This window comes from Peromyscus californicus, unplaced genomic scaffold (genome assembly GCF_007827085.1).
Source record: "Peromyscus californicus insignis strain IS unplaced genomic scaffold, ASM782708v3 Scaffold_14__1_contigs__length_90479793_seg_2, whole genome shotgun sequence".
Classification (NCBI taxonomy): Eukaryota; Metazoa; Chordata; class Mammalia; order Rodentia; family Cricetidae; genus Peromyscus; species Peromyscus californicus.
This window is the reverse complement of record NW_026294436.1, coordinates 58,015,546-58,029,131: the sequence shown is the minus strand read 5'-3', so window position 1 is coordinate 58,029,131 and position 13,586 is coordinate 58,015,546. Positions and strand designations below refer to the sequence as shown.

Here is a 13,586-nt window from a genome sequence, read left to right as displayed (position 1 = left end):
TCTGTAGGAAAAGCAAATAAGTTCACTTAACTTACTTTCTGGTAAACAAGGCATATCATTTCCCCTTGTTTTTATATGTGAATGTGTGTATGTGCATATTTACCTGCATGCAGGTGTGTGTAGTTGTGTGTGCATGTGTTTACACTTGCATGTAGAAGGCAGAAAACACTCTTGGGGTCATCCTTGGGAACATCATCTACCTAATTTGAAACAGTGTCTCCCATTACTCTGGAGCTTACCAATTAAATCAGACTGGATGGCCAGTGACCCTTGGGAGCCCTCTTGTCTCTACCTCCCAGTGTTGGAGTTACAAGCATGGACCACCATGCCTGGCAACTTTGTGTAGGCTCTGGGGACTGAACTCAGGTCCTCAGACTTGTAAGACAAGTGCTTTACCAACTGAGCCATCTTCCTAGCTATTGCCTAGTCTTAATATCAGGATGTAAGTACAGCAGGGCTCTCTGTCTTTTTAACTTGCTCTTTAATGCTGATGGATAAGCTGGATGTATGAACCCTGGGAAGGCCAGTGTAATGACACAGCATTACCAATATCACCCAGAAGCTACCACCATGGAAGATTGATATTATCCACTTACAAAACTATAAAACGATGGCACCAACATTCCAAACCAAAATCATCCTCAGCAGATAGTATTTTATTAGATTACATCTAACAGCTTCATACAGGATGACAATTCACCAGGTCCATAGGAATACATTTTCTAAAAAGATCACATCAAAGTATCCACCAGTAAGGTAAATTGCTTGAATTTAAACGCTACAGAAAAAATTTATTAAGATTTTTTAATCCACACTGAATGCAAATGCTACCTGTTAAAATTTCCCTGGATAAAACCATCAGGGCCAGAGGCTCTCCACTAGACTGTGTGTAGCAAGCTACCCATAATTGAATTCTGAAGAACATATTAGCTCATCCCACATCCCTGGGGAGTTGGGATGGACTTCTATAATTAAGACATATCTCCTGGTTAGGTTCGTTAACTAGAAAAGAGCCTCAACCCTCTCTCCCACTTAGCTGAGTGTCAGGGTGTATGGATTTGCCCTAATTGGACAATGGAGAATTATCTGCACTCACATTTTTGCCTAAGAATGTATTTCCTTAACTCTTGTGCTTCTAAATGGTTATCAAAGGTCAATTAAGGAAATCGATATTCATAAATAATTTCTTCAAAGACACTCTGTTCGTCCTCCTAATGGTCTGAACTGAATTCTTAGCAAATCAGAAACTCACTTGCTGTCAAGCTAGACAAATCCCAGCAGCAGTATTTTCAGGGTGTATAATGTTTATGCATATAGTACACAGCCTACTAATAATAATAGAGGATGACTTTTATAAGAGGTTACTATTTGTGTAATCGTATCTGGCTCTTAAAATAACCCTTTAAGTGGATTAAATTATTTCTCCCAGTTTGTAGGTAAGAAAACCGAGTCATAGAGGCCACATCATTGATAAGTTACAAAACCAGGACATGGACTTGACCCTATAACCTCTTTATTTAGCCAGTCCACCATATGCCTTCCTTAAAATAATGACTTAATGAGCCCCTTCTCCAACCCTGGATAAGGAAGGCCTTATGGAATAACTTTATCATTCATTCACCCAGTTCTAAAAGACTATGGTAAAGGATGCCTCAGGGGTCTGTTTCTTTAAGTAGCCAAACAGACGGAAACAAACGTATTCCATCATTGAACTTGACTACAAACTCATGAATCTCAATGATCTTTAGATTTTTGTTCTCAAACTGCAATTCTAAAAGGGAAAGTAACAGACCCCCACGTGAGAACCCCATGAATGACCAGCTATTTCCAAAGCAGGGCTGTTCATCTCAAAGGGACTCATCCCAAGAGATTTCAGCAGCAGAAGGTGGAAAGGCACAGATATGATCCTCCAAGGCAGTGACAGTCAGCCTGAACTCACACTCTTGATTTCATGGTTGATAATGAAGTTAGTCATGAGACAGCTCCAAATCATTCAAACCAAAGGTGGCTTTATTGACTTATGGATCCAGGAAGTTCAGTTACAGATTTTATTCCAGAAAAGAACGGACTCTAAGCACAATAGAGTCAGTGCTCCATCACTCTGGGTTGCCTAAACAAGACCCACATAAAATGACGACACTAGTTAACATGGATGGAAGAAATTTCACAAGGCCCAACCCCTATATGAAGAGCTATAGGTGATCAATGGCTGCTGAGAAAAGGAGAATCTGTTTTCTTCAGGGGTGTGCCACCTGATAGGTTATCCAGTCCCAAGTGGTCAACTCTCAACAACATACATGCAACACCAAACAGAATCAGTAGGATGATAGATAGATAGATAGATAGATAGATAGATAGATAGATAGATAGATAGATAGGTGATAGATATTGTATGTATGTATGTATGTATGTGTATGCATATAAAACTAATAAATAAGGGGTCAAGACACAGGAGGATTTGGAGAGGAAGGGATAGAAATGAAGTAAATACAGCATTCATGTTTGAAATTCTAAAAACAAAAAATTCAAATAAAAAATTTCACTCTCCTTTCTGTGTGTCTGTTTTCTTGTCTATGTGAGGGTGAGGGATTATCTAAAATGCTCTCAATTAAAAATATATATAAACAAGTGAGGTGGTGGTGGCACAGACCTTTAATCTCAGCACTCAGGAGGCAGAGGCAGGTGGATCTCAGTGAGTTTAAGGCCAGACTGGTCTACAGCGCAAGTTCCAGGACATCAGGACTGTTGCACAAAGAAACTCAGTCTCAGAAAAATCAATACATATAAACATGTGTAATTCAGATTCTCTTTGGTAGGGATTCCTAGCACGATGCACATGCTGCCCAGCCATACACTTAAATTCCATGCTCTGGTGCTGAGGAAGGCAGAGCAGGGAAGTGAAAGGCCATATTCACAGAGTAGAACTACAGCATCTGTTGGGGTTAAAAGGTCTATAACTGGAGACAAGGGAGAGAATGTAATCCCGGGAGGTATCTCAGGGCTCACAATAGTAGGTCAGGACCACAGCTGGGGCTTCATAACCACATCACCCTGTACTTTATACTTCAGTGCCTGCCAGTTCAAAACATTGGGGCTGAATGTCCCGCCAACATACATGGTGTTGATCTGTTCTGGAGATAGCACAGTGTCCCACATGTTCACATCTCCAATGTCTCCCACAAAAGATTGCTTTGCATCAAAGTTACCACCGTACGAGTCCTGCTCTTGCCCCAAGATGATGCTTGCATCTGTCGCCACGGTGTAGCCCTTTTGCAGACTCTTCCGCACCTTGGGTTTCCCATCAACCCAGAGCTCTACAATCCCTGTAGCAGACTCCCAGCTGGCACAGAGGTGTGTTGGAGCTTCAGGAATTTCAGAAGCCTTGTATAGTACTTCAGGCCCACCCACTCCAAAAATATACCCTTTATCCTTAGTCCAGTATATGAGAATATCATTAGGGTTATTCTTGGTAGCATAAGAGAAAATACTGAAGCTGCGGGTTGTGCTCATATCCGTGTAGAGATGGAGACACACAGTGAAGGCTTTCAGTGGCTTCTTTGACAGCGCATCCAGGGTTACATAGGAATTGTCTGACTCTTTGGGAAATACAATGGCCGTTCTAGACATGTCTGTGGGACAGAAAACCAAGAAAGTGAGTAGTTTCCCAGATAACAAAAATTTAACCTTCACTTACAAGCAGAGTTTAGGATGAGGAGACATCTGGCCTTTTCCCAGGTGACACAAATACACATCTGTACCTGAGGCTGCCCCCTGAATTCCATTTGTAAAATACTAGGCTCTCACCCTTCTCCCCCCAGGTCAAATCTTTATAATAGCTCCTACCTTTCTGGACAAAAGCCTGAGAGAAGCTGATCATGATCAGTGAGCACCACAGCAGCTTCTCCATGGCTGTTGATGCTGCTGGGATCTGGATGTCCCCACTAGGAGGACATCAACGATCAACAATGAGAAGTCCTGGATCCCTTTCCTCAGTCCCAGCCCATACTTGGATTTATAACTATAGCAGAAGGAGAGGCTGTACCACTTTGTAAATGATTTCCTAACACTGCCTCTTGGGGTAAACATCAGACTACTGGGAGGAAGGGAAGCCAAAATCATTCTGGAACAGAGAAATCAATGTGGGTTATTTATTACAAACTCCTGTGACCACTGAATCACCAGTTTCTTTGTGACAGGAAAAATGAGGAAGCTTCCCAAGGCTCCACTTTGCCTATCTGGGCTAAGAAAATAATGAGAAAGCTTAGCTTAATAGATGAGCTCTCGTGTGTGTGCATATGATGGTCGCATCTCCAGCATCTGCTAACCACTTCTGGAAGCCGTTCTCTTACACTTAGGAAGTGAAGAAAGCAAACATCCCATTCCCAGAACCAAGAACAAACTTTTCTTGGCCAACTGCATAGCTTATCAGAGACCTTTGACTGAAGGGAACACGTGTCCTATCCCAAGTGTACCACTGTGCTCCATCTCGTGAAACACTTTTTTTTTTTAATGTGGAAGCTTCAGAGAGGAGTCAGAATGATAGGCCATTTGCTTCTTTTGACCACAAAATGAAGTGGTCCCTCCACACAGCCTGCAGTTAAGTAGTTAAGTAGTTCTCTACTTAGCTCAGTCTTCTAGGCGAACACTGTGTTCCCTCGCCTTACTCCTGAACCCCTTACAATCTCATCCATTCTTTCATTCCATTCATGAGTCACCCTCTCATTGAGAAATTAGAGAAGAAATACTGTATCCCCTGAAGCAGAGAACCATTCATTCATTCAGTAAGAATACGAGTTTTCGTTAGGCATTCTCATCCTACCAAACACTGGATTTCTCAGCCTCAGCTACAGGCCAGAATGAGATTTGGACAGACTAGGGACAATCTCTGCATTCACTTTAAAGTGAAGACACGTGGCTTCTCTTTCACTTTTTCCTTCCTCTGTGGCTAGCATTCTTACAAGCTGATGGGGGATCGAGCAATCACCTTTGTCTGACAAAGGGCAAGCTGCATGCTGAGGTTGGCACAGCAACAAGACAGACTGAATCTGTAAATTTCATTATGAAGCCATTGTATCAGCCTTTGACTATCTACATGAATATTTGCTTAAAGGATATGCAGTCTTACATTTTGTTGAATCACTATGAATTTGGTCTTTTTCATATTGAAGCTTGGCTGATTCCACTTTCTATCTTTCCACTGTAAAATCTACCAGCCTTTCCGACTCCCCATAAGGAATAAACAATTGCTCTATGTATCTAAGGTCAACCTTGCACGTTTGCAACAGGTCCAGATGGTCCATCACCTAGTGAATTTTGCCCCCATGTGCTTCTTTCTACAATACAAATCATTAATTTCATCTTTACTCTATCACTTCCCCAAACACCAACACTATAATAATGTAACATTTTAGAGAAAGAAGGTAAAGACAGAGGAAAAAAGAAGGGAAATAGGAAAGGTTATAACTACAACCTCCATTGTCCCATCTCCTCCTCCTTAACCCCAAGATTTTAGGTTCTGACCTCTATCACTTGAAAGGAAAACAATATAAGCATCTCTCTATTATTAAATTTAATAACATTTTCTGGGTTTTTTCTTATCTTATGCAACAGCTGACAACATTCAACACAGTTCTTAACTCTTCCGTGAATACATGCACATTGTTTTTAAAGTGAACAAATTTTAAGGCCTTAAGAAGTGAGTTTTGGTCCCACCACTCCAAGTTTGACTCCCAGTTATAGCTGAGAGACAGGCAGAGCCTCAACCACATTGAGAATTTGAATTCATCTATTGCCAATGCTCTTACTGGACTCTGGTCTTCAAAGGTGGGTTATCCACAAATCCCCTTTTTGTAATTTACACATTTCAGTTGATTTATGATATTTACATCTCAAAGAGCTTAGGAAAATAGAAATACCTTTGTAGCAATACCCTGGACCAAGACCTTGGTTTCAAATTGGTCATCATTTCCCATGAAACATCCTGGTATCCTTACATAGGAAACCTGTCAGAAAAGCACAGGATTTTACATAGAAACAGCACTTAAATTGAGCTGCAAAAACAGAAGTGAGAGACTCAAGACTGTCTTAATTTCCTTTCCTGATGAATGATTTTAAAAAAATATCCTGACAAAAGCAACTTAGGGGAGAAAGGATTTATTTTAGTTCACAATGCCAAGTTACAGTCTCTCAGAACAGGGAAGGAACAGAGGTGGGAGCCTGAGGGAGCTGGTCATATCACATCCATAATCAGGAGCAGAACACTGGATGAACCCATGCTTGTTCTCATCTCACTTTCTCCACTCTCATACAGTGCAGAATTAGTTTAGTGAATTTAGTCTTTATGGTCCAAAATTGTATTGATCTGCAGGTCAAAATTCTATGGTTTGTACAATTCATTCTTTTACTCACCCCATCTAACCAAATTAAGTCATTAATATAGCATTTACTTCATATTCCTTAATTCCTAGTCACTATTAGAATGATGATTCTATTTTACCAGCAAAATTATTGCATTCACGCCCATGATTATGATTATACTATCCACTACTTACATAAAGAGCTTAATAAAATAATCTATAAAAATATTGCTCCTAAGGTCATCTTACTTTAAGCAAATAAGAGACTTTGAAGGTTTATAAATAAGGAAATGGTAAGTGTTTTTCAATTTTTAATGGAAGAAATGTAAGGGTTGTAAAGTAAGAGAGATTATAAATTCATAGTCTTAATGGACCTCAGGTCATCAGTTTCGCCATGACAAATGTTAGGAGCTGCTGCTAAAGATCAGGGACTGAGTCATTAGCCAGACTAGTCATGGTACACGTGACAGGAGTCAGAACTAGGCAGAGGCAACAAGAACTCGGAGGAGACAGATGTGAGAGACATGCCCGCACCACTGATGAGAATGGAAATCTGACCAAATACGGAGTCTTCAGAGAGCAGCGTCTGAAAACACCTAACTAGCACTTTGACATCGTTATGTGAGTGAGGCCAGAACATCGTGTTGACTCACACCTAGATCAGGGAGTTCTGCTTTTTTGGTGATGAGTCTCTAACCCAAGCTAAGCCTCCAAGGTTTAAAAAAAAAAAAATGTGCACTTAGACTGATATAAATAAGAAGGAGAAGGTTTATTATGAAAAATAAGAAAAAAATCACACCCTTTTATTTATGGGTAATAGCACTACCTTCTTGAAAAACAACTGATACCAAGCTTGGCCCAGAGTTGGTACTCTGTGGCATTGTAGAGTGAAATAAATGAAGGCATAGCTAAAAGAAGAAATCACAGAAAAGTCAGAGAAGACAAATTTAAGCAGTAATGGACTCAGCACAGATGCCAATATCATCTTCTTACTTCAATTCCTACAAATGATGGAAATATATTTCTAAAAAGTAGATCAATATGGTACCAGGACTGTAGAGGAAGAGTTTCGTTGGCAGGAAGGAAAACAAATTCCCTGAGATCCAAAAAGCAGGAAACACCCATCACTAGAATATATCATAACCGAAAACATATGCAGGGAATGGCCAATGTGAAAATACATTGATGCACCCTAACGTAAAGAATGATGGAAGTGAGTGGTGGGCCACTGGGCCACAGTGTTAATTAGGGCTCTCAGACCATACCTCACTCCCTTTCCCAAAGTCTTTTGTTCATAGCCTGAGGCAGAAAGAATCCTTTAGGCCAAAAAACAAGATATTGCCCAAGAGTTTGTAGATACTCAGAAGGTTCCCAACCCTGATGATAAATTACTGATATGCCCTGCCAGTATTTTCTGCTCATTTCTCATTGTTCCTAGATGCTCATTTCTCATAGCTCCTAGAAACAGGTCACAGAAACAGTAAGGGCCTCCACAGGCAAACAGATAGGCTTAATGTTATAGAGAGCACCTTACTCAACAATAATAGATATGCCTATCTTAGGAATTTGAGAGCAAATGGGAAAAGCTGGCAACGGTAATGCAGTGCCAGTAATCCCAGCACTTAGGAAACAGAGGCAGGAGAATCAAGAGTTCAAAGTCATCCTCCACTACATTGCAAGTTCAAAGCTAGACTGAGCTATATGAGACATGTCTCCAAAAAAAGAGTAAAGAAGAAATGTCTAACTAAGATACTCTGGTTATAAAAAGCATGAACAAGCAAATAACAAACAACTTTTTAATTTTACATTTTTATTGTATGTGAGTGAGCATTTTGCCTATGTACCACATACATGCTTTGTACCTGTGGAGGTCAGAGGAGGGCATCTCTGAAGCTGGAGTACAGACAGTTATGAACTGCCATGTAGATGTTGGAAATTGGACATGGGTCTTCTGAAAGAGCAACCAGTGCTCTTAACTGCCAAGCCATCTCTCCAGTTCCCAAGAAACTATTTATTTTGAAGAAAAATATTTAGAGGTAAAGAAATAATCAAAGAAGTAATAAAAAATGTATGAATGACAAAAGCAGACAGATCAAAAGAACCTAGGAAAGATGTGTAGACAAGATCCATGTCTAATCCATGTCAAGAAGCTTGCTAATCAGGACAAGAAGGAAAGTTAGAAAGCTTTTCAATTTGTATGTGTGTATCCTAGAAATAAAAAGAATCAATATGGCTGCCACAAGGAAGTGATGGATCTGTGATTATCCTGGCTTGGTCATTTTATAACTGTATATCTAGAAATATCCTTGAACCCTAAAACATATGCAACTATTCTCTGTCAATTAAAAATAAGATAAAATGTGGCTCATCAGTGGATGTTAGAAAATTGTCAAGAAAACTTAAAATGAGAAGTAAGGTTTTCTGATTTATTTTAAGGATATCATAAGTTAATTCAGAATCCAAATAAAAAGAACACCAGAGAATGAGAAATCTATCTCACCTATGAATCTTATATATGCAAAAAAAAACTCAAATAAAATATAGCCAAACTACATAGAAAAAAAGTTAAACATCACAGCTAAATGGGATTGGCAAGAAACAAAAGCAAACAGCCCTGCAAAATTAACACATCTGGTTTGGCCAGTAATGCTGGGAACACTCACAGGAGGAACAGCATGCAGGATCTAGGACTGAACATCAAGCTTGGAGAGAGGAATTCCTTCTCTACAGCTATGAGCCTGTGTTTAAGTTAGGGTTTCTATTGTTATGAAGATACACCATGGCAATTCTTATAAAGGAAAACATTGCATTGAGGTGGCAGCTAACAGTTTCAGAGGTTCAGTCCATTGTCATCACGACAGGGAGCACAGCAGCCTGAAGGCTAACATGGTACTGACTACATCTTGAACAGAAGGCAACAGGGAATAGACTGCGACACTGAGTGAAGCTTAAGCATAGGAAACCTCAAAGCCCACCCCCAGTGACACACTTCCTCCAACAAAGCCACACCTCCTAATAGTGCCATTCCTTATGAGCTTATGGGGGTCAATGACATTCAAACTACTGCAGTTGGCAAAGTTGGAGAAGTAATGTCTTTTCCCCCTGTATGGCCAGGGTCCATGACACAATAGCAGTATGGCATAACAACTTAGCATTCATGGCAGCAATTCCCTGGTAGAGTAAGAAACTGAAGTTCAGGCTTTGCAGCTAGAGCTAAACAGCACAGCAAGCCTGGGCAGGATAAGGCCCATAAGCATTCACAGAGGAGTGAAACCAGCCAGCCACCGACATGGCTGAGGGGTAGATAGCCATGCCATGCAATTAGACAAGGACTGATTGCCTGAATAGTTCCCATGGGTTTCTGCAGTGGGTCAGAATCTTTTCTGGGTAGCCAGCTACACAGAGTTATGTTGGACAAGGTAAAAATAATTAGCATTTGCCTGTCAAAGGTTTTGCTCAGAAAATTAGAGCAACCTATCAATGTAATTTATACCATCCTGATCCACTTAAATAGCAACATCAAAACATCATTCAAAGGGATCATTTTAAAATCATCTGTTTAAAAATGAGCCTCGATCCATCCTTATTAAATTAAAAATAGAAGTTTCAACTAAAACTCTACAAAAAAAAATATTATTCTTAAAACTTGGAGCTGGAGAAATGGTTCAGTGAGTTAGAACAGTTGCCAGACAAGCAGAGGACCTAAGTTTGATTCCCTATCACCCACATAAGAACACAGGGCATGGCCCTGCACATATGTGACTTCATCACTAGGGGCAAACACATATGAATTCTTGGAGCTCTCTGGCCAGCACCTAATGAAAAAACAGCCAGCCTCAGGTCCCCAAGAGAATGAAGCAGAGACAGAGACAGGAGAACACCCAACATCTTCCTCTGGCCTTGGCATGTGCGTGGGCGCTTATGCTCTCCCCCCTTTCTCTCTCTCTCTCTCTCTCTCTCTCTCTCTCTCTCTCTCTCTCTCTCTCTCTCTCTCTCACACACACACACACACACACACACACACACACACACACACCACATACACAATGAAATTTTAGATCTCTTTGGAGTGACAACATGCTTGCTATGTAAATTGTACAATTCAGTAGAGTAAGACAAAGAACAAAATGATCCAATGATCAGGAAAGAATAGAAATGCACAAGCTGTCCATATGACTTGCCTATATTAAAAATCCTATGACAGGCCTGCCTGGTACCACTTGGCCCAGGCAGATGAAGGACACCCACAGGCCATCCTGGGTCTTCACAGTCTGGGTTGGCTGAAAACATCCACAGGCCTTACAGCACCAGGAGGGTAGGTGCTGTTACAATGAGGTGGAGAAACAGGAAAGAAAGAAGCAGAATGGTCCATGTGCTGTGGAAAGAGGCAGAACTGAAGAATCAAAAACAGTGAGGAACAGGCTGATATGGGTGGCCTGCTTGCCACCTGGGAACAGGGTGATATCCAGGCCTGGGGTACTGCCAAGGGCCATATCTGGGTCCATGGTCCTACTGTAGCCAGGGTCTGTGTTGATATCCATGGCTTCATTAACCACTGAAGGCCATTCAGATGCCAGGAGTCTGGTCAACCACTTGAGTCTATGTTGGTGTCCAAGAGCCATGCTGCCAATGAGGCCATGCCGATCTGAGTGGCCTGTACTGACACCGTCACCTGGGGCCATGGTGAGAACTGGACCCAGGCTGCTGCTGAGGACCTTGTCTGGGTCTGTGGCCCTACAGCAAACAGGGTCCCTGTTGATGTCCGTGGCTTGTGTTGCCACCATAGGCCACACAGACGTCCGGGGTCTAGGTTACAACCTATGGCCATGTTGTTGTCCAAGGGCCATGCAACCACTGGAGCCATGCTGATCTGAGTGGTGTGCACTGCCACTCAGAGCCATGGTGTCATCCAGGCATGGGCTGCAGCTAAGGGTCATGTCTGTGTCCATGGCCCTACTACAGACACAGTCTGTGTTGATGTCCGTGGCTTCTGTTACCACCAAAGGCCATATAAATATGCAGGGTCTGGGCTACCACCTCAGGCCATGTTGGTGTCTGAGTGCTATGCTATAGCTGGGCCATACACATCTGAGTAGCCTGCACTACCACAAGGTGTCATGATGATACTCAGCCCCAGGCTGCAGTTGAGGGCTATGTCTGGGTTCATGGCCCAACAGCAGCCGAGGCCTAAGTTGATGTCCATGGCTCCTGTCACCATTGAGGACTGTGCAGATGCCCAGGATCTACTCAGCCACCTGAGATCATGTTAGTGCCCGAGGGCCATGCTGCCACCAAAGTCATAATGACCTAGGTGGCCTGAGCTGCCACTGGGCCATGGTGATGTCTAAGTCCGAGTTCCTGCCTAAGGCCATGTCTGAGTCCATGGTCCTGCTGCAGCTGGGGTCTGTGTTGATGCCCATGGTCCATGTCACCACAGGGGGCCATGCATGTTGAAATTTGAGGGCTGTGCTGAGCCAGTCCTGCCCTTCACTGGCTCTGGGATAGCTGACCCTGCCCCTTGCTGGACACTGCAACAGGAGAGCTGGCCCTACCTCTCATAGGAGAGCAGCCCCCCCACACACATACTTGAAAGAGATGGTGCCACCCCTCACTACAGGCATGGGAGAGTTGGCTCTGACTCTTGCCTGAGGGGGTAGTCCCAGCAGCCCAGATTGACCAGCTCAGCTACAACCCAGGCCCACTTCCCGGGCCTTGGGTTGGCCCACCCTAACATCCACCCCATCTATGACCTGCTGGAGTGCATGAAAGGACTAGTTCTGCAGAACCACAGCTGCAGGGTCTTCAAGACTTGGGGCAACAGCAGGACATCTGAGAGGAGTTCCGGTGAGGGTCCAGTGATGATGATGTGCCAGAGACCAGGGACCTTGAACCAGACCAATGACCCCCTGCAATGAACAATCGTGGGTGGGACTGGACAAAAGGGTGTACTGTGTGGCACTCCCGATGCCACCAGGATGAATAAAGAGGTGCTGGACAACCAGGAAAGATGGAGGAGCGAGGTGGGGGTATTTTTGTTGTTTTTAATTAATTTTTGTGGGGGTTTTCTCTAGGGAGCCTGCTGCAGGGGTGGGGGTAGATATGGAGAAACAGAGAGGTGAGTGGGATTGGTGTGCATGATATGAAATTCCCAAAGAATCAATAAAGAATTACGTTATAAAAAAAAATCCTAAGACATGTACACACACAGCTTTTAGAATTAGTTAGAGTTTAATATTTGTGTTGATCTAAAATAACTATGAAACATTTTAAAATGTTCTTTTCCTCTAAAAGTAATCAGTTAAGACATATAACATAAAATGCCAGCCATGGTATTACTAAAACCTAAAGCGCACCTAGAAGGAGGTCAAACAGAAAACAGGCACCATTTTTACTTAAGTCAGAAAACAAAAAAAAAAAATTAATAAATGGACCTGTAACCACATCCACTGAATGGCCTAGCATCATGATGGCATTACTACTCCCCAAATGGATGCATATGTTTCATTAAAGATGCCCATATCATACAATCCAACAGTCTTACCTCTATTAACATCACCTCTGGAAAACTCCCTCAACAACATGTACAAGAAAATTCTTTGCAGCATTATTTGTTTCTCTGGGGGGAAAAAAATTGAAGGAATCTAAGTTTCCATCTGAGAAATGCTTTTTTTTTAATGACAGAATTGTTTACCACAGTTAAAAGGCATGAGGAAGATATGTACACATCCTGTTCAGCCACAAATCAAGTGTCTGGATGCAAATTAGGTCATCCCTCATTTCAATATGTAAATTGAAGCTTTACATAAATTAAGAATAGTGTCAATATAACATAGAGGTTATATCCATTCATATGTCATCTTCCCCAGCAGGTTAATGGTGAAGCAATAAAGACTACATTTTCTCACAAGCAAAGAAAAATTCCTTGTGAAGTGTGAAGATCTTAATGACGATGCTGAGAATTCTGCCTCAGCACTGTTAGTACATGCAGGAGATGGTTTATAGTGGCTTCAAACGTTGCTATGCATTCCACAGTATTAAACTAGATGGTGATTCTGCAAGCGTTGATGAAGACACTGCCGAGAATTTCTATGTAACACAAAATTTTATTGATGGCAGGAGAAGCTACCGTCAAAATGGGGTTTTAAGTTTCCATGAGTCCAGCCCCTGTTGCAAATGATAGACCTCAAAGAAATGTATCTCAGAGGTCATGGGGCCTCTGAACCGAAGGCT

At 42.0% G+C, this 13,586-nt stretch overlaps 1 protein-coding gene across 1 annotated transcript in view; it reads right to left on the bottom strand.

Moving 5' to 3' along the window:
- Positions 1-638: 638 nt before the first annotated feature.
- The window catches only part of LOC128109478 (C-reactive protein-like), a 54,508-nt gene continuing 41,560 nt past the window's right edge, over positions 639-13,586 (bottom strand). The window contains exons 3-4 of the mRNA XM_052736645.1: positions 5,916-6,002; positions 639-3,629 (exon numbers count right to left, since the gene is read on the bottom strand). Of these exons, the coding sequence (XP_052592605.1) occupies positions 3,016-3,627 (612 nt within the window). The 5' untranslated portion in view covers positions 3,628-3,629; positions 5,916-6,002 and the 3' untranslated portion in view covers positions 639-3,015. The remainder of the gene's footprint in view (positions 3,630-5,915; positions 6,003-13,586) is intronic.